Source organism: Typopeltis vanoorti, chromosome 10 (assembly GCF_054136105.1).
Source record: "Typopeltis vanoorti isolate ZY-2024b chromosome 10, IOZ_Tvanoo_1.0, whole genome shotgun sequence".
Taxonomy (NCBI): domain Eukaryota; kingdom Metazoa; phylum Arthropoda; class Arachnida; order Uropygi; family Thelyphonidae; genus Typopeltis; species Typopeltis vanoorti.
In genome coordinates this window covers 60,060,226-60,081,854 of record NC_143558.1, presented here as the reverse complement: position 1 = coordinate 60,081,854, position 21,629 = coordinate 60,060,226, and the positions used below count along the sequence as shown (strand labels likewise).

General features: G+C 34.0%; 1 protein-coding gene across 1 annotated transcript in view; it reads left to right on the top strand.

Moving 5' to 3' along the window:
* Sos (Son of sevenless guanine nucleotide exchange factor) overlaps positions 1 to 21,629 on the top strand; it is a 429,646-nt gene that overhangs the window by 95,698 nt on the left and 312,319 nt on the right. Inside the window, exons 4-5 of the mRNA XM_090399787.1 lie at positions 6,525 to 6,605; positions 15,358 to 15,552. Coding sequence (XP_090255913.1) covers positions 6,525 to 6,605; positions 15,358 to 15,552 — 276 coding nt within the window. The remainder of the gene's footprint in view (positions 1 to 6,524; positions 6,606 to 15,357; positions 15,553 to 21,629) is intronic.

The window sequence follows — 21,629 nt, the reverse complement described above, 5'->3', positions numbered from 1 at the left end:
AATGTTGAAATCATATTTCCATATGCAAGTAGCCAAAAGGTGTCACACCTTATGACTTCTACATTACTTCAACTTTGGTATCACTTCTGGGTCTCTCTCCCACTGATGAGACCTCAATAAAGGTCGAAACTGGTCTGGGCAGTGACCCTTCCCATAATGTATAGCATTATACATGTTGTAGGGGGGGGGTTATGTGCTTTGCATCATGGGATACTGAGGCAAATAATGTGAAGTCATTAGCTTCTATATATGAGTTGCGCAGTCCTGAAACTACTTCAGGCACAAACTTTGTTTGCTTACATTTGGATAAAGGATTAAACCAATAATATAATTTCTTGGCATCTTTAATTTATAGAACACTTAACAACTCATCATTTCTTGTGCATCTGACACTTTCCTATCATGTACATTGGTTAAGGTTATTCTTCCATGGTCATTCTTCTTTTTACTTGCTGCATAACAATAACATTCTGTTTAATTTCCTTCAGCCTGTTTAACTGAATCTTTCCAGTAACTTCATTATTCTTACCACTGTTCTCTTTGACAATGCTGTTATCTGAAGTGATCACTTAACCATCTTTGCAATGCGACTTCTATACTCATAATCCACAATAATTCCTCAAGTCTCTTGCTTCATGGACTACTTGGAAAAAATTCCAGTTAATCTAATACTAATCACTAATATCAGGTTAGAGTATTAGATATTATTATAAAGATGCATCTTTATAGTGCTCTACTGTCTAATTATCACTAGTTGTGATATTGGATCCACGTCTTTTTATATGCCTCTTGCTTAAAAGTGTTATTCATTATTTTACATGAATGTGATTAATTCTCCAACTCACATCAGAAGAACTGATGATAGGCAGCATCAGTATAAGAAGTATTCATGTAAATGAAATCAAACTTGCAGAAGAATTGGAAAAGTACCACGTGGACATAGTTGGCATTACTGAAGACTCCGAACACAGGTGAGATCTTACTAAATAATAAGTATAGGACATTATTTTCAGGCAGTAGTGATAAAGGAAAGGAAGAAATAACGATAGCATTCAACACTAAACATGGAGATAAACTTCTTGATTGAAAGACAGTTCCAAGCAGAGTTATGTGGGCAACTACAAAATGGAGAAATGGACAATGAAACTTATTTGTGCCTATGATCTCCAAAAGGTTCTTCAAAAGGAGAAACAGAGAAATTTGTTTGAATCATTACAACAGTCTGCTGACATAAAGAAAATTGAAAAAGTTGTCCTTGTTGGAGATCTGAACTGCACAGTAGGAAATGAATCCCACCAGGATTATGGAACATTTTGGGAAAATTTTGGAGAACATAGCAAACCTAATAATAATGCTAAGTATTTACTGGACTTCTGCTCAGGACACAGACTAGTCATTACTAACACCATGTTTCAACATAAAGATGTGCACGAGTTCACATGGAGAGCCAACAGAAGAAACAAGATAAAGCCTCATTGACTGTGTTACTGTTGATAGTGATATCTGCTTTCTGGTTCATCATATAAGAGTGTGAAGAGGATTTGAAATTGGAAGTGACCATCACTTAGTTCTAAGTAGGTTAAAAATGAATATAACATTAAAAAGATCAGTATGTAAAAAAAGTTCTAAAAATAATTAAAGTTGAGCAGCTTTTACAGGTAAATTGTAGACTTGAGTATACAAACATCATTGAAGAAAAAATGAAACAAATTGAAAAAAGGAACCAAACCTTGGTTCTGTAGGAAACTGAAGAAGACATTGATTCTACTAGGGAGGTATGTGCATGGATAGAAAAATAACACCAATGTGGACACAAGAAGTAATCCTGGAAAAGAAGAAAGCATACCGAAGGTTCCTAGCTAATAAGTCGACAGATACCCTTAAAAATAACGATACAGAGAAAAATGTAAGAGAGTTAAGCTATGTGTAAAAGTAACTAAACAAAAGTCATGGGAAGTCATGTCAGTATGGAAAATAAATAACAGGAAGGAGCAGATTGTTCTGGATACTACTGAAGAAGCTTAGAAATGGAAGAAAGAGTACTGTAAAAGGAATCAAAGATGATAAAGGTGACATGAAAACTGAAGATAAGGATATCCTACATGTCTGGAGTAGTTACTTTGAAAGACTGTTCATGAACCAATCAGTGATAGAACCATACTAGGAAATTTTCAGGAGGAATAGAAAGAGGAGTTCATAATACTTGTGATAGAGAAAGCCATAAAAAAACTTGATGTGGAATGGCAGTTGGAGTGGATGATATTTGACCAGAAATGCTGATGTAGGGAGGTATAAAAGTTCTGCATAATTCAGAGGTCCTGAAGAGGAAGTCGAATTCCCAATGATAGGAGTAGAGCTAGCATAGTATCCATCTATAAGAACAGGAATAAAGCTGAATGTGAGAATTATAGAGGAATTTCTCTAAGTATTCTGGGTAAGATTTATGTAAATATACTTGAAAGGAGGAGAAAGATTATAGAAGAAAAACTTGGAGAAGAACATGCTGGGTTCAGGCCAAATAGTGAATGTCAAGATCAAATTTTGACTTTACGAGAATGAGAAATTTTAGGAATATGACAAGGATCTCTATTCAAGTTTTCTAGATCTGGAAAAGACTTACAACAAGATGCCCAGAAAAGCTTTTCAAGACACTACAATTATATTGTAGTGTCTTGAAAAGCGGGTTAATAGAATATTATACAGAACAATACATAGTCTATATTTAAGTTGTCAATCAGCAGTTAGAATCGATGGATTTACAGGAAGATGGTTTGTAATGTCAGGAGTAAGACAACGATACACATTATCTCCATTCTTATTCGTCATCTATATGGATCACATTATGAAGGAAAGTGGTATTAGGGCTGATATTAGAATTGGAGATGTCAAACTTGGCTCTCTGCTTTATGCAGATGATGTTGTATTCCTAAACACATCTAGTACAATCTCCAGGATTGTGTAAATTGAATAACAGCTGTAATAAATTTGGCATTGAATTCAGCAATAAAAAGATCAAACTATGAAATTAGGCAGCAGTACAGAAAAGTTCAGCTGCATTTTGAATGGAAATCCTATAGAACAAGTAAAATATTTCAGCTATTTAGGCACAGCTTTTAGTAGAAGTGGCAGGTTAAATCTGCAAAAGAATAAACAGAGCTGGTATGGTGAAGATATTAGAAAGGAACTTGAGATTATTAACATTCAAGAATGTGTCAACAGAGCTATTCTAAGAATTCAAAAGAATTTAAGAGCCATTCAAGAATGTGTCAACAGAGCTATTCTAGGAATAGCTCTGTTGACACATTCTTGAATGTTAATAATAATCTCAAGTTCCTTTCTGATATCTTCATTTTTAACATGATTCTGTCATTGATGCCATCAGTTCACTCCTCTAATTTTTCTCATTTACCTCATATCTGTGGTCTCTGGTCTTTGATCAAGTGCTTTGTTTCTCACCCAACTCTCACATTCATAACTTAAAGTTTGAACGCTGTCTTGTATACTGCTAGTTCAGTGTTTAGGTTAATTTCTCTCTTATCCCATATAAATTTGTTCAGCTGGCTACCCACCATACCAGCTCTGTTTATTCTTTTGCAGATTTAACCTGCCAACTTCACTAAAAACTGTGCCTAAATAGCTGAAAATTTTACTTGTTCTATAGGATTTCCATTCAAAATGCAGCTGAACTTTTCTATACTCGGTATGGTCACTTAAATAGAATGGGTGAGGAAAGGTAAGCAAAACAGGTGTTTGATACCAAGTTGGCAGGAAAGAGACCTAGAAGAAGATCAAGGTCTAGATGGATTGATCCACATGACAATATTGAAGTGCTCACAAGAAATAGACTGATTTGGAGGAAAATTGTTGATAGGAGATTAATAATAATGTAAACTTAATCATGAAGTGTTGTCATAGTAACCTGCACACACCTTTGGGGATACATATCAAGAAATTGATTACTGTGATGTGATTGTGATTAATTCTCTGAAATTTAGTGATGCAGTCAAGGGCAACCCATGCACTGTTGATTCCTCCACTATGCAGTTGTTTCTCATACCACAGCACTGCCTCAAGTTGCATTCTCAGTTTATTTACTAGACGGGGCGTTTTCATCTCCCAAGTCAAAGCTGCACGATCACTATTAGGTGGAAGCACAATGTACAACTTATAGACAGATTCTCATTCGCTGTTACTAGATTCAGTATTTTTTGTACAAGGATAACTATCTTTAGTACCACTCCTTGAATAATATTGGGGTTGCCCATAACAAACTATCATTTTCTCTTTCTCTCACACTCTGTTCAGCATTATGCTAACAGTTTCTGCTATTTAATTTAATGCACACCTCCATCCTTTCATGCAGCCACCTAATCTTTTTAACCATTAAATCACCCCGTATGTGTATACTGGATACCGTTTCTCCTACACAGCCTATTGCTGCTACTCGGCTAACTCCTGTCATATCGTGGTAACAGACTCACCAGATGATTGAAATCAAATTGTCTTTCCAGTGTTTCATCTTTGTCATGAATAATCATTGCTGGGGAGTGAGAATCAACTGAAAATTAGTCTCTTCCCTTCTTGGTTCCAGATGTCACTTAAAGTTGATTGTGCCTACACGGTAGGAGAGTATTGTGGACAAACTGGAATTAAAGCAAACATACATTAAAGTTAGTTCCAGATCTTTACCATCTTAGTGAAAGCTCTTACATTTTCACCTTCCTAGTCAAAGCTGCATGATCACTTCTTAGGTGGAAGCATTATGGACAACTCAGTTATAGAACATATTCTCATTTGCTGATACTAGATTCATTATTTGTCTACTTCAAGTCAATCCCATCACATGCTACTAAAGGTGGTTATCCTTTAATAATTCATTTTCCTTCATTTTGCATTCTTTCTCTGACCTCGTTAATATTTCCATAGTTGAAATCACTCATTATGATATCCATAAGATTTAGTCTAGGCAATTCATAGCTGTCTTTAGATGAGCATAGGTCTTGTAGCAGGGCCTGTTTGTTCATTTTGTCCTATTAACCTCTAACACTAAACAGCTTGAAACCCATTTCCTGCATTATTCATACCACCACCACCACTGAAAATTTCCTCCAGTTAATTTAATTTCTCTGCAGTCATTAGTAATTCTTCACCCTTCATATCTTGTCTCCTCCTTGAATAAACCAAACACATCATGTTCTATTCCTGTAAGTAGTGATTATAACTTTGAACATGCTGAACTCTTTTTCTTTCTTATCATCTTGTTCACACTCTCTCACCTCTTTTGCACCTGTGCTATCTCGCATTCTAACACATTCTTGCTCACATTCTGCTTTGCATGCATTACTGCCTGCTATGTCATCTCATTTGTTCCTCCATTTGATTTTGGCCCAAATTCATTTCATGCTCCTCAACATAATTATCACACATTTCTGGAAAATTCTAGAACTGCTGTCTCCTCCCGCATAAAACTATTCACATTCACCAGTGCATACATTCTGCATAACACTACATCAAAGAAAATTTTTTAAGTTATACTAAGAACTTGCCACTTTCATTGTTATATCTGACAATTAATACAGTTGACCCTTGAACAGCGCATCGGAAGAAAATGTTATTAAGAAAATCGTAAGAGGAAATTCAGGCAATGACAATCAAGAGAAAGGAGTAGCTATAGTATTCAACACTAAATATGAGGCTGATCTTCCTGAATGGCAGGCAGCATCAAGCGGAGTGATGTGGACAAATATCAGAATAGGGAACTGGACAATGAGACATATGTGCCTATGGTCCCACAGAAGATAAGCAGAAGTGGAGGAATTTTTTGAGGCTTTAGAGAAAGCCATTGACACAATGAAAAAGGAAAAGACTAATATCTACATTTATTGTATGCATTCATAACACACTTAACTGCTTAACTTTTTTAATATTTCTATGGTTTGTCTGCGAGTTTTTTTCAAATTGTTGCAAATCTCCAAAAATTTTTCCAATATATTTATTGAAAAAATCCACATATAAGTGAATTTTTTCAATAAATATCTTGGAATTGGATGAGACCCATACATTTCAAACCATGTTGTTCAAGAGTCAGCTGTACATATAAATAACTAATAAATATCAGCTATACACAATTCATTAAAATGCAGATTAATTAGTAATTAATGAAAAACACTCATAAAATGTCAAGAAAATAAACTCAAGAGCATCAAAAACTTACATGTTAGTTACATGTTACATGTTAGTAAGTTTTTGATGCTCTTGAGTTTATTTTCTTGACATTTTATGAATGTTTTTCATTAATTACTAATTAATCTGCATTTTAATGAATTCTGTGTATAGCTGATTATTTATTATAGTTATTTATATGTACAGCTGACTTGTATTTGTTTATAAACATATGAACAAATACAACAATGCCCATCATCTAAATCTAAACCAGATAGAATTTATAAATCAATATTACTATTTCTTAACAAAAATACTTAGAACTACAAAGTACTCTTAAACAAAATTTTCATTTTTTCCAGCTTGCAGGTAATTATGTAAAAAATATAAGGCACTTGGAAATAACCTGTCAAGATATCAGAGTTGCTATGTGTGCTGACAAGGTAAAAGCTAATTAATGTTTGACATTTAAGCTTAAAAATCATGTTTATTCAGTTACTTTTATCAATTATATGCCAGTTAATGAGCATACTGTTTTGTGGGTGACTAACCTGCCATGCTTGATCAGTTTTTATGTGATGTTTATGTGAATAACTTTAAATTATTTAAAGATTTTAAATGTTTGTTTGTTAATTTTAGAAATTGTTTTCATTTTCAAATCTTATATTAAACTAAAACTTTTCTATCATGTTTAATTTTTTAATGATTTTGTTTTACTCTTTATTTTAATTGAATTTTAAAAATTTCCTTTTTTCATCCATATATCAGGTAGGCCATTTAAAATGCTGATAAGTCTAGTTAGCCACCATCTAATTATTTCTCGCTTTTCTCACGTGTTAGCTAAGTAGTGAAGTAGGTGCCTTTTCTTCCATTTAATAGTGAATGCAGAACTTAAATATACCATGCTCTTGTGCATTTTCATATTGCTTAGAGGAAGTCATTATTTTGTTTTTGTAGTTAATTTTTAAGGTTTATAATTGAATAATAATAGCTTGGGTATCTTACTGAATAACATGTATTATGGTTTGAACAAGCTAGGTTTGGTTTCAGCCCAGGATGTTAAGAACCTTTATTCACTCAGTTCAACTGAAAGTGAATTTGCCAGCTTTGTATAGCAGTTTCTCCTTCCTACAAACTCATAGAATTTTCATTCTGTAAAACAGAACTAATAATCTTAGATTGTTAATTTAATTCCTATAAAGCAAATGGACATAGTACATTCGTAATAGGATGTGATAGACATTGAATTTAACATGTTAAGGAGAAGATGAGATAAATTGAATATGCACTTAGCAGTCTTCTCATTAAGATTTCTTGATAATTCACTAAGCTATTATGGTTATGTATGTACCTCGAAGTCAAAGGACTCATTGACTTGTCATGTCTCTCCTTGTTGAGCGCACTTACTGAATATGACTCACAGCTTGTAATGGCAGCCTATGTGACATATTCTCAGGTTACAAGAAGAACCTAGACTTTACATGCTTCTTAACAACACCAGTATCCTGAGTTCTGCCTCCACCATTCAAGAAGCTGCAAAAAAGTATTGTCTGTATTGTTAGATCTCTTACTAATTTGCATATTTCTCTCATATATCTTCTTTCTCATCTACTCAAGCTTTCAAGACCAGATTCCCTCAATCTGTCCTCATATGCACAATTCCATAGGCCAGTTTTTTTAGTTACTGGAGGAAACAGATAAAATTATACTGCTATATCTCTTCATCTGTCTCTCCATCTCCTTGAAACCCAGGTGTTCATATCTGCACAAAGAAATTTAGGTATTGTTTTATCATATCCTTGTAAAATAGTAGTAGAATAATTGTGTTATGCCTACAAGATAGCATTCTCTTCAACAATGCTGTCATCTGATGCAGTGACTTAACCAGTTTAGCAGTATAAATTCTAACTCACAGTTCATAAAATTCCCTTAGTCTCTAGCTTCATTGACTACTTCCACAAATTTCCCTTAATATAATGTTTTACTTTTAATGTCCTCTGTCCAAAGTACATAACTTTACACTTGCAACATTGGACTGACATTCATTGTCATTTATCCATACAATCAATCTCTTCAAATCAGCCTGCAGGGATTCTCTTTCAGCTGTATTCCTTATCACTCTAACTTAAGATCATCAGCAAATAACAGAATATCTCACTCAAGACCCTCCCTAGTAGTGCTGATGCATTTGTTAAAGGACACATTTGTTATGAATGTAGCATTCCAGGATCTTAGTCATTATTTGTGAATTGCAAACCTCAGCCCTTATTTTAAATGTGATGGTACTATCACTGTATCATGGAAAGCTAATTATGAATTTGATCTCTGCTCTGGCCACAGCTAAATGTCAGTCCAGTATAGTAATGGTTGACCAAATTAGTAATAGTATTCTAAAATACTGTTTGAATTATAATGAAACTTTTTTGTGTGTGCGTGCGTGTGTGTGGATACTCCAGATAATGACCTTAATATGAAGATGAAAATGTCAGGAAATTAGTTATTACTCTTAACACATGAGGAATATATTACTTTGTGTGGAGATATTCACACATAACAGTGAGGTTTTGCACTTTAGTATAGTGTATTATGTTAAAGAGCATGTCAGAAAAATTGCAAAAATTTTGAAGAAATTTCATCTGTGAGCTCCTTGCCTTTCAGTCAAAACTTATATTTTTAAATCTCATCCTTCTTTAGAGATGAAATTCTTTTATCTTCCTAAAACTGTTCATAGACTTTTCGTTCACCTCCTATAAAAGATAGCATTTTTTTAAAATTTCATTTAGGCTACCAGGTAAATATGCTTTTTTTTCTAACCTTTCTTGCTTTAGACAGCCTGGTCAGCTGTTTAGTGTATCCTCTCCAATCAACAGGCTGCAGGTTTGAATCCTGCTGTGGGTGTGTTCATGATTGTCCTTAGGCAGGAGATGAATTTCATTGCCTGGTGTGATGTGTGTGTATGTGTAATAAATTGATAAAATATATATAATTAATAAAAACAGAAATCATAACATAATCACAGTACTCGTGTACTATAGGCGTACAACTTTTCATGAGTGGGAGTTGCATAGGACAAACAGGATATTTTTTTGAGATTAGAATTGTAGAACATTAAAATTATGTTCATTATATTCTTTCTGTGAAATCTTAAGTACAGAATGTAGTTTCTCTTTCTCTTATTCACAAAGTTTTTTCGCAGACTCTACATAATAACATCTTTTAATTGGGATATAAAAAAAAAAATAATGTGCTTTCATAATCTCATTTTTGAGAATTGGCAGTGAACTTTTGTTTATTTAAATTTTCTGACATTTTTCTTTAGATATTAAGACTATTAGTCTTATAGCCAGTAAAAATATCTATAAAAAACCCAATAAAACTGAATACATATTTAAAATTTTGTTAACTTGCTCCTCCTAGGATCAAGGGCTGAAGTGTGGTTCACTCTAAATTAGAGTTAACTCTCATTATAGCATGCTTGATGGGACTACAGAATGTTTATTGTAGCATAAATGGCTTGTTTAAGTGAAGAGATTCTTCTTGGTTCAGTTGGTATTGAGTTTTGGAAAGCCTTTAGTTTGAATCCCATCCATGATGTGAAGAACCTTTATAAGGTCCAGTGATACATTGGCCTCAGTTGCTTTGGCCATAATTTAAATAAAAACAAGCGAATTTCCTTTAGAATGAGATTGTACATCTGGTTAGAAATTTTCATTAGTTTGTTAGTGTTTGCTGCAGTGAGCATTAACTGTAGTAGTCATCCTTCCTGTAATTCTGATCATGATATGCAAGTATTATCTTACAGAATCTGATGCTGAAAACTTGAATGAAATGAAAGCTTTTTTGGGGCATATCTGCAGAATGGATAACAAGAGAAAGATGATTAAATTCAACAGGGTATTAGGATAGTACTACATGAAAAACTTACATCATTACTAACTTCCTGTCAATAATTTTCCTTTAAATCAATCTGTTATCTGTCAAGACTCCAACATTATCAGATCTTATATTTCTGTCTTCTAAGGCACTTTTTACTGTATCAATCCACCTATATCTTGGTCTTCCTCTGGGTCTTTTTTCCTTTCAACCTGGCAGAGAACGCTTGTTTTGCTAATCTTCCCCCCCTCTCATTTTCTTTAAGAGACCATATACCATACCATATGAAATTAGCTCTGCTAACACATTCTTGGATGCTAACAATGTCAAGTTCTTTCCTAATATCCTCATTTTTAATATGATATTGCCACTGATGCCATCTGTTCATGCTCTTATCTCAGGACTCTTATATCTGTGGTCTCTAGTTTTCAAGTGTTTTATTTCTAACCCACCTGTCAGATCCATAAGTTAAAATTGGTTTAAACACTGTCTTGTATACAGCTAGTTTAGTGTTTTGGCTAATTTCTCTCTTATTCCATATAAATTTATTCAGTTGACTTTTTATCATAGGTCAGTATAATAATGGTTGACCAAATTTGGTTTGAGCACTGTTCTATATACAGCTAATTTAGTGTTTTGACTAATTTCTCTCTTATTCTCTTATTCAGTTGACTTCCTATCATACCGGCTTTGTTGATTCTGTTGTCTATTTCCATATTTAATTTACCGTCTTCACTAAAAATTGTGCTAAGTAGCCGAAATATTTTACTTGTTCTATAGATTCTCCATTCACAATGCAGTTGATATTTTCAATGTTTCTGCCTATTTTCATTGTCTCTTTGCCTTGTTATTGCTGAATTTTCATACCAAGTAGAAAGATTAAAATATTATAACTAGAAGTGGACGTATATTCATATCATTAACATTGTTGCATAACTTAGTCACTCTTTTGCATTAGGTCTCATACCAATAAATAATTTCTCCAGACTTCTGATACCAAATGCATTAAAATGTAGGCTGCCCATCATATATAAATTCATTCTTCTGTCAAACTCATTCCATATATTCAAAAACTAACATTCTTTCTACACATATCATTTTCATAACATTGAATCATTTGCCATCATATCCCATCTTAATTCAGTACTGTCATATCTAGCTAATATACTAATTATTTTTACTTTCTCACTCACTTCTTCCAGCAATCCTGAAATAAATAGTTCCACTGCATAAAGGAGGTTCCAAGACTGCTGTTGAAAATTACCGGCCGATCAGCATATCAGGAATTGTTGTCAAGGTCTTGGAGAAAATAGTGAAGAGGAAAATACAAGATTGGATAGATGAAAATGGGATACTATATGGGGGACGGCATGGTTTTGTGAAGGGTAGATCATGCCTCAGTAACTTGCTCACGTTTTATAACACAGTGACGGCTGAACTGGATAAGGGTAACGGGTTTACAGTTATTCTACTGGACCTAGCTAAAGCCTTTGATAGGATACCACATGGAATTCTAATCAGTAAACTGCAGCATATGAGAATGAATATAGGGTTGGTGAGATGGATAGGAGGGTGGTTGATGGAGAGATATCAGTGAGTGGTTTATTCAGGGGTAGAGTCCAAAAAACTGCCTGTGACTAGTGGTGCGGTGCAGGGTTCTGTTCTTGGACCACTACTGTTTAATTTGTTCATTAACGATATAGGGAAGGATCTGAGAGGAACTGTGCATCTGTTTGCGGATGATGCAAAGTTGAGTAGAGCAATAGTGAATGCTCAGAATGTCAAAATTTTACAGGATGATTTGGATAGTTTGGAGGACGGGGCTAAGGAGACTGGAATGTCGATTTAATGTGGAAAAATATAAGTTTTTGCATTTTGGGGTGAAAAGATTAGCAGCAGTATATCACATTGGTGGAACTGTACTCCAGGAGATTGGATAGGGAGTTGAAGTTTAGGGGACACATTGCAAAAGTGGCAAAATCAGCTCATCAAATCACTTGGTTGCTGAAAAACACTTTAACGAGCAGAGACAAACAGGTTATTGTTCCTCTGTATCGAGCCTTGATAAGTCCCCATCTAGACTACTGTGCCCAGATATGGGCGCCAGAGTTTCTTTTTGATGGGGAGGCGGTGGAGAGGATCCAGAGACGAGTGACCGAGATGATAGCAGGACTATGGAATGAACCTTATGAGAACAGGTTGAAGATTTGTGGGCTGCAGAAATTGGTTGATAGGTGGAAAAGGGGTGTATGATTGAGACATTCAAATTACTGAAGGGTTTCTCTAAGATTAATTCAGAAGATATTTTTGAGAATAGGACTGGTAGTGGGAGGACCAGGGGCCATCCATGGTAAGAGTGTGGTTGGCAAGGGTGTTAGAGCTAGGTTTTTTACTTGGAGAGTGGTAAATGAATGGAATAAGCTGCCAGAGTCTGTTTTGGGTGCCATGACTTTAAATGAGTTCAAGGTGAAGTATGATAGATACTGTGTGAATGTTGAATAGTTGTTCTTGACATGATGTTGGGCCTCCTCAATGTGTCTAAGGACTCCTTGGAGCTGCCCGTAATAATAATATCCTTTCTTATACTGTATTATTTATCACCAGTTAAATCATTTGTTTCTACCAAAATTACCATTCTCTTTTTCTTTGCTTTTCAATTTACACTGCACTAAATTTTTATTTTTAGCACTCAAGAAACTTGAAGTATTAAGTCATCAATTGCATGTTTTATAATTGAATCTCCATAACGTATTTTCTTTTTATAATTGACTTTACCTGATTATCCTTACACAGTACCTTACCCGATTCAGTCTTTTTGTTTCCTTCTGCTGTTTACCTTTCCTGGCCTTCTGATACCTCTCTAATTTGCTTTTTCCAATTCCCTTATCATCCATCTAATAATTTGTGTTCTTCTCAATACTTCCAGAGTTAATTCATTCTCTCTGTTTTCATTAGTTTTCGAAATGGCATGATTTTGTTCATTGAGACAAGCCTTGTTTACAGTTTCACTACTCACACTAGTGTTCCTCTTTATTGTTGTTTGCACTATTATTTTTGTGAGTTTTTAGTGCCATTTTATGCGACCACTTTAATGCTACACATCAGAATATCAGGATATGTGCTAAATACAATAAATACATTAAAAGTAGTAGTAATATACTATAAAATATAATTATTTTGAGGAAAAAAACACACATTAAAACTACAATTTCCAATTCACAGGAGTATTAAACCCAATCTTTCACCGTATAGCCTCAAACTCAAATTATTGCTGAGGCTTTTTATGTAATACTGTTATAGCATCCTGTATACTCCTTAAGGATACATGTCAGGAATTTGATTATGAGAATTTGCATAATTCAGCAAATTTTTGCATTTAGTTCAGGAAAAAGTGAAATTTTCTCTGAACAGTAAGTAGAATAGATCTAGCTCTGACTTCTACAAAAATAATAATCACATGGTGCTATCTCTATTTGTATGCACAAATGGAAGAAATTGAATTGATTGATTTAGAGAAATGAAGAAAATCAAAGCTTTTCCAAACCAAACCTTCTCTTTTTCATGCTTTTACAGTTCAGGAGCTCATTCAGCTCTGAAAAATGGGACTGCTACAGTATCCAGTAACTTTTTTTTTTGAGACTGTCTTACCATCATTCTTAATGAACAAAAATAAGTTTATAGTAAGTGAGAAATCTATTGTATATTTCCTTCAGATTAATTACCTAAAACTTCTGAATGTGATACAAATTTTTGCAGATTCTTTTGCTGTGCAATTTTACCCAGTTATTGTTGCTGTGATTCCAGGATTCTGATTCAAAAAATGGTGGTTTGAACAAGTATTTACTTAAAGAGTTCTGTATTCTTACATCCGAAGGCTGTATATCACAGCCCTGAGACTTGAACTCATACTGAAATTCATGAAACCGCTTTCCGACCGTCTAAATAAATGTTCAGCAATATCTAGTTCCAGAAGAAGAAGCAAACCATACAAGCTTAATAACTTTCTTCAGTGATCTATACTTGTCAGTCTCCTCTTTATTTTGTTATTTCTGTCCTGCTGAAAACTACTTCAATAAATGTTGCATATGCTGATATTGCTCTAGCTACTTAACACATTGAATTTTCCATTTTTGAATCAGATTTTATTAGAAGATTTGAGTTAGATTCTCTTTTGTATATTAGTATCTCCAGCCTGACTTCATAAAAATGGAAGTCCCAACTTTTCATCTTAATAATTTCAGGAGTGACTAAAAGAGTGAGTTATTTAGGTTCCTTAACACACATCACTTCTCTGTACTGTACTACAAAATACAGTAAGCATTTACTTCAAACCCTTTTAAAAATCTGAAATCTCATGTGGCAAGGCTTAACTTAGATCAGACTGGAAGAAGTTACAGAATTCAGTAGAGCGAACACCACTACAACAGCATTCATAATTAAACAGGTATGGCAAACTCCTTACACATATCTCCAGATCAAATGGATTGATCCACAATATCATGCCTTATATTGACAAAGAATATGTCTTATTGTTTCAAAGAATCAAGGAAAAAAGATCTTGCACAGTAGCTCATTTTGCATAATGTTTAGAAATCTATTATCCATTGTTGCAGCACAGGTAACCTAAGCATACCAGAAACTATTTGAGAGCTATTTAAAATAGTAAACATGATAACTCTGTCATGGTCATTAACTGTTCTGTTAGTGTTTGTGACTAAATTGTTAACTGGTTCAAACAACCTAGATGTTGCTGGATTAAAAGGTAGCAAAACATATTATTCTTGAATAAATTATTCAAGTTCCAGTTCAACGCTGCTCAAAATCTTTCAACACAAGATTTAAATTAAGATGTTGTACTTGGATAAAAACACTTAGGTTAAATGCTTTCCTGAAATTGACATTAATATTATCTGTTACCATAGTGTAAAACATAAAGTATTTTACCTCCACTGATAACTTTACTATGTCCTTGATCACATCAAAACCAGATGTGAAAAATTTCCTGCTATTGGATTTGGCTTCTTTTGTGTAACTTAGACTTCATGAGGCTTATCCCATGGTAGTGGATTAAAGGAATTTCCTTATTGTTTTCATGTTGCTTCTTTGTGTTCCAATCCCATTCATACCTATGGCTTGCATGCTCATACAAGCAGACTGGAAGAGGTTTTTTCTGTTATAAGCTTTAATAAATAATATTTGCAGACATTTTGCCAATGTGAACATTTCTAATTTTATTTGAAATATAATAAACAATCACAAGTTTCTTTTCTTTTTTTTTTTAAATTAATGACATAGTTAAATGATCTGCTGAAAAATTTCCAGGTCCTTATGGACATGTTCTATCAAGATGAAGATGTTCCTTTAAGTATTGAAGAAGAGCCAACAAGACGTACTTCTTTAACATATGATGAACTTGTAAAGGATTTAATTCATGAAGAAAGGCAACATATAAGAGATTTAAATATGATTATTAAAGTTTTTCGTGAACCACTTGCAAAAATATTTCCTGAAAGCAAGGTAATTTCTGAAATAAAGTTATCATTGCTCATCAATTAATAGTAACTTTCAGTATCTTGTTCTTATTTTAAATAAGAGTGTATTCATAAATATATCTTTTTCAGCTGTTAAGTTTCTTAAACAACTATTGAGTTTTTATTTTATTTAGTTATTTTTTACTGTTCCTTAAAGTTCAAGGACAAAGAAGAGTAACACCAAAGTAATAATACTGATTTAATTAAGAAAAAAAAATAAATATTAGTTAAGAAAAAATATTAGAGTAAGTGAGCTTTATTAAATCAATCTAGTTCATTGTGGGAATTCATTCTTGAAGGAAAAGATCTTACTACTAAAGTTTAAAATTTTAATAATAACGTCTTTTCATCTTCACATTTCAAATATTTTTTTGTTTTTAATCTTTTGCTTTATCAAATAGCAAGAAAATTTAGAGAATAAAATCAAATGGTATTATATATTTAACTGTTAAATTAAAAGGGAAAGTATAGTGATGAGAATAATCAAAAGGAAATAATCATATTTTATTATTCCTTATCTTTCCGAGTTTTCATTTCTTGTCCAAAATCATTTGAATTAAAGTAATAAGCAATTTGATTTAGAATTGATTTAATAAGCAATTTGTTCAGAATAAATTCATGTCATGAGATTTTTACATTTGGATGATTTTAAACATTTTAACTCCACCCATTAATTTCCTAGTTCTTATAAGCATAATGATAAATAATTTGATTTCTCATCATGCTCTTGAAGTCTCTCATACTGAAATAATTTGCCAGTTTGCTTCTGCTTTATTTTTTCATCAGTGTCCTCAGGATAATCCAAGGTACAGGTATCATCAAAATTCATTAGGCCTTTCAATGGAGGAAAGCTTTTAATTACATATAATAATTTGAAAAAATATTGTTTTTATAAGGTAGTCTCTGTAGCTGTCAGTATTGATTGTTTGGAAAGACATGGGTTTGAATCCCATATAGTATGCAGAGAACCTTTATCAAGACTTTTCAGTTGGAGATGTGTTAGCTGATCACATATAGAGGTTTTCCTTCCTGGAAATTCAAGTTTTTCATCCTGCAAAACAGGTAAACTGACCAAAAAAACACACCCATAGTTCAGTCATAATACACTGTGCAGATACAATTAGCTGCATGGTGTCAACCTGTCAGACCATTAAATTACTTGACAGTGAGAGGTTGTTGAGCCTGACATTGGGAAATTGGGAATGTTTAAAAATTTAAGTGAATTACAAAATAATAAAGTTAAACATAGTCTTTCACATGTTATCATTATGTTCTTAGATGAGAACCTATGTTGTTAATAGTTGATTATTGGTTTGGCTTTCAAGAAAACTTATAAACAGTGGGGATCTACTTTTGTGTGTGTGTGTGTGAGAGAGAGAGAGGACAAATGCAGTTTACACAGTTCTATCCATTTTATCATCATCGCCATCCTGATCTATACCCTCGGGGGGGGGGTATAGATTTATAGAATCTTAATATAGTACTACATTAAAAGTTACATCATTACCAACTTCCTATCAACGGTTTTCCTGCACATTAGCCTGTTATCTGTCAACATTTCCGATATTATTAAATCTTATATTATTCTCTTATAAGGCACTTTTTACTGTATCAATCCATCTACTAATCCATTTTATTGTTTTCTTAAAACTACCAGTTAATCAAACTTCATTCTCTAATAAAGCATATTTGAATCATTCTCTTCTTTCCTCTATTGTCTTCCTTTCTAATTTGTTTAGAACCTATTTGTTCTGGACTGTAGACATTCTCCTTATATGCCCCACAAATTTAATTTTTGCTCTTATAAGTACCTTGTTGTCTTAAATATTTGACTCTTATTTCGTGTAATATTTATCCCCCTTCACTCGCAACATTATTGGAATAGAGGAGAAGAAGATTATGAGAAAATCTGCGAATTATCTGCCTATGTGAGCTGGTTTTCTGTAGAAGAACGTATATTGTGAGGACAACATGAGTAAATTGTCTAAAGACCACACTTCCTTTTTTGATAGTGCATTGGATTCTAGGATGAACATATGGAAGTAGAACTTGTGTTTAAGCTATGTTGCCAAATGGAGAACACACAACGAGTATCTTGGCCACATAGAAGGTTTAAGAATTGCAGTGTCAAGAAGCACCTTTTTCAAAATCTATCAAATATTGGCTGGGTAAGGTGCGAGGGGAGAACCCATATCTGTACTTGCTATCTCTTTGTATATTTTGTTCTAAGTGGAGTGACTAGCATGTCATAGAATTGTAGAAATCTCATGAATGTGTTCCCCATGTATGTATGTGTGTGTGTGTATATATATATACAGTCATCCCTCGACTTATGTCCGAGTTCCGTTCCATCTGGCAAGACGTAAGTCGATACATTAAATCAACAGAGTTATGGGGGTTATCTGTCATTTTAATTTTTAAACCTTATTATAAAACTGTATTGTGTGTTACTGCCACTATAAAACAGAAGAAAAATCACCCAAATCTTTCTCTACAATCACATCTTCATTACCTTCCCTGTGTGAACGATCAGGCTGTGGCTCCTCTGGTGTAACCTTTTTTTTTTTTTTTTGATGAAAATGTCCAATGTGCTTTGCTTATTCCTCCTCTTCTTTTCATCATTAATTTGTTTATAGCAAGCAAACGCATCATGTACTTTCTTTCTACTTAATAAGTAGCATTCAACATTGGGGGCGGGGGGGGGGGGGTCCACATCTTCAACCATTTTGAGAACATTGCTAACTGCAAAGAACATTTCTGCAAGACCACTGTAAATTATTTAACTACCTCTTCTTGTTTTTCTTTTCCCATCTTCCTTTTCTTGTTTTTCCTCTTCTGCAACAGTTGTTTCTCCAGCCCGAGTTGTTTCCCAGTTCGACCAATTCTTCGATGGTCAACTCTTCAGGGAAACTTTCTATGAGTTGAATTATGTCGTCATCATTCACTTCGAGATTCAGATTGTTTGCTGGGCCCACTATTACAAACTTCCAAAATCGTGCATAAACCTTTTTAATGTCTTTTTCCATATTATTATTATTATTCAGGCCTCCATGGAGTCAAAAGACTCATCATGGGAGGTCCTTCCTAAGAACATAAAGTCTGTCAAGACTCATCGAGGGGAAGTCCCCCCCCCCCAAGAAATATGCCACTCATACATTGAGAGGTCACTTCATCCCAAGCCACAGCAATATTTTTAATAGCATGATAAATATTGAACCTTTTCCAGAATTGCATGAGAGTCTGGTCATTTTCTTCAATAGTAGAAATGGTTTGTGAAAAAGCTCTCCATAGATTATAAGCCTAAAACACTGCAAAAACTCTCTGCTCCATCGGTTGGATCAGTGAAGTAGTGTTTGGAGAGAGAAACATGACCCTGGACTTGGTGAAGATCACCTTATGAGAAGTATAAGGCAGATGATCTGGAGCAGTATCTAGAATTAATAAAATTTTAAATTGTATATTTTCTTTCACATTATAGCTTTTTATTTCACTCACATAACAGTTGATTAAGGCATCCTCAAACAATTTTTGAGTCATTCACGACTTCTCATTGCTCCAATAATGAACTGGGAGTATGCTTCCTAATGTTTTTGAAGATTCATGTATTCTCAATGTGCTATATCACAAATGGTTTCAGTTTATATCCAGCCACATTACTTGTAACAGAACCGTAATACAGGCATTAAGAGCTTTGAAACTAGGTATAGATTTTAGCTTTTTGTGGATGAATGTCCACTCGGGCATTTTTTTCCGAAGGAAGGACGTCTCACCCATATTAAATATTTGCTGTGGCAAATAATTTTCCTCCGTAATAATTTTATCCAATTTTTCCACAAACTCACTGGCAGCCTTCTCAGCACTTGCAGATTTCCATACATTTTCACATTATGTAGCGCAAAACGCTGCTTGAATTTGATGAACCAACCGGAAGAAGCATTGAATTTGTAGTCGTAATCGGGTCCTACTTTCTTCAACATGTTGAAGAGACTTAGTGCCTTAGTGGTTATGGTCATAGTGATAAGGGGTATATGCTTTTGGTTCAGGTCCTCTATCCATGATATAAGTACCTTTTCCATATCACCGATGGGACCTTGTTGTCGATTTAATGGAAGCAGAACCTTTCACAGCCTCTGTGATTTTATCTTTATTTTTCAAAATGGTTGTCACTGTAGAATGAGACTATCCGAAGTCATGTGCGATCACATTGATGGGCTTACCAGTTTCATGTTGCTTTTTAACTTGCAACTTTGTTTGAAGATCAATTGCTCGCCTCTTTTTCTGTGATTCTTCACTAGGTTTTTTGATTGTGCATGTAGGGGCCATGTTGCACAAAACATCGTGAAATAGTTAACAATTAATACACAAATAACCCATTTTTCAAACACAAAATCAACAGAGGAACTATTGAAGACGCGTGCCTCTGAAAATGCTGTTGCCACTGTGCATGCTTTACCTTATGCTCGCTTGCTTCTTGTTCGAAAGTATAGCTGAAAATGTTATTTATTCCTTATCGGATCACTGATGTAACTCTAACAGACGTAAGTCGAGGGATGACTATATAAATTTTCTCATTATCATCCCTCTCCCAATAGTATGGCATTACAAAACAAAAAAAAGTCAATCTCTTGTCATTAAACTTTCCTCGCAGTTGAGCCTAACCATATTTGTCATGCTTTACCTAATGGTTATGGTTCTAACAGAATTAACAAGGTATGTGTTCCTTCTTCCATACTGTAGCTCTCTCAACATATAGGTTACTTAATGTTATTACTCAGAAGCATAATAAGAACTTTTAAATATAATCTCTGTACTGATTTCAAATCTCATATCAAGCTGGTTGCCTTTATCCACTTCCTAAAGACAAACTTCCTCCTCCTCAGTGATAATTAGATAGAAACTTCCTTGTGCTTGCAGCTTGTCTCACTATGGGCAAACTGAAATATCTGCTGAAATCTATCTGAAAGAACATTAATGCATCCATATTATAAAAATGGTTAGCTAAGTCTAGCAGATTATGCTCTGGACATCTACAGAATCAAAAAAATACTGTGCTTCATAGCAGCAAGTACAGATATAATGTTAAATTTTTGCAGGATGATTTAGATAGACCAGCAGTCTGGGCAAAGGAGAATAGATATCAGTTTAACATGACAAAGTATAAAGTTATGTATTTTGGGGTGAAAAGATTACCAGCTGTGTACCACATCGATGGGACTGTGCTCCAGGAAATTGACAAAGCATAGTTCAATCATTTGCTTCAAAGTGATTTTTTGCCTACATCTTCTACCATATGTATACATAAAACACAAAAAATCACACACGTGAAAAGAAATGGGCAGGATGAACACTCAGAGCCAAAAGAGTGCTCAGAGCTGCAGTTGGTTACCATTTTGAAAAAAATTAATTTGTCTGAAAATGCAATAAGAAATCAAAATGTACACATTAAGCCAGCCTTTCTCAATCTTTTTACTCTGATGGAACTCTTAAAATAATATTTGTCTCAGGGAACCCCTATATAAAAATTTTGTTTATATATATATATATATATCAGAAATTGGACAGTCTGGAAATAGGTTGTGAATAATTTATAACTCCGAAATTATAAGAAGTCTGTAGATCTGTTGAATAGAGAAACTATGAAGTTGTCCATGATTGTGTCTCTAACCAGTTAGGTAGCTAACTTGTTCACACAATCTAAACCATGGGTTGGCAAAGTGGTTGATATAGACCCCTGGGGGTTGATGTGGCTATCCAAGGGGATCGATAAATGGTAGTCAATAAGCACCTAAAATGATTTTGAGTAGTACCTATTAACATGCAGCACCAACTAGCTGATCGGCTGAACCAACAAGGGAGAAGTAAATGCAGATTCATTTTTAACGAAGGAGAGGGACAGGAGAACCTGGAAGAGCTTGGTGACTTAAGGCTAAAACTCGCCAATATCCAATCAAATATTGATTCGGTGGCTACTATTCATCAAACACATCCTTCTCATTAACCATTCCAAGTAAATCAATAAAATGTAAGTAAATTTTTAATGTTCTTTATAAATTTCTTTAAGTA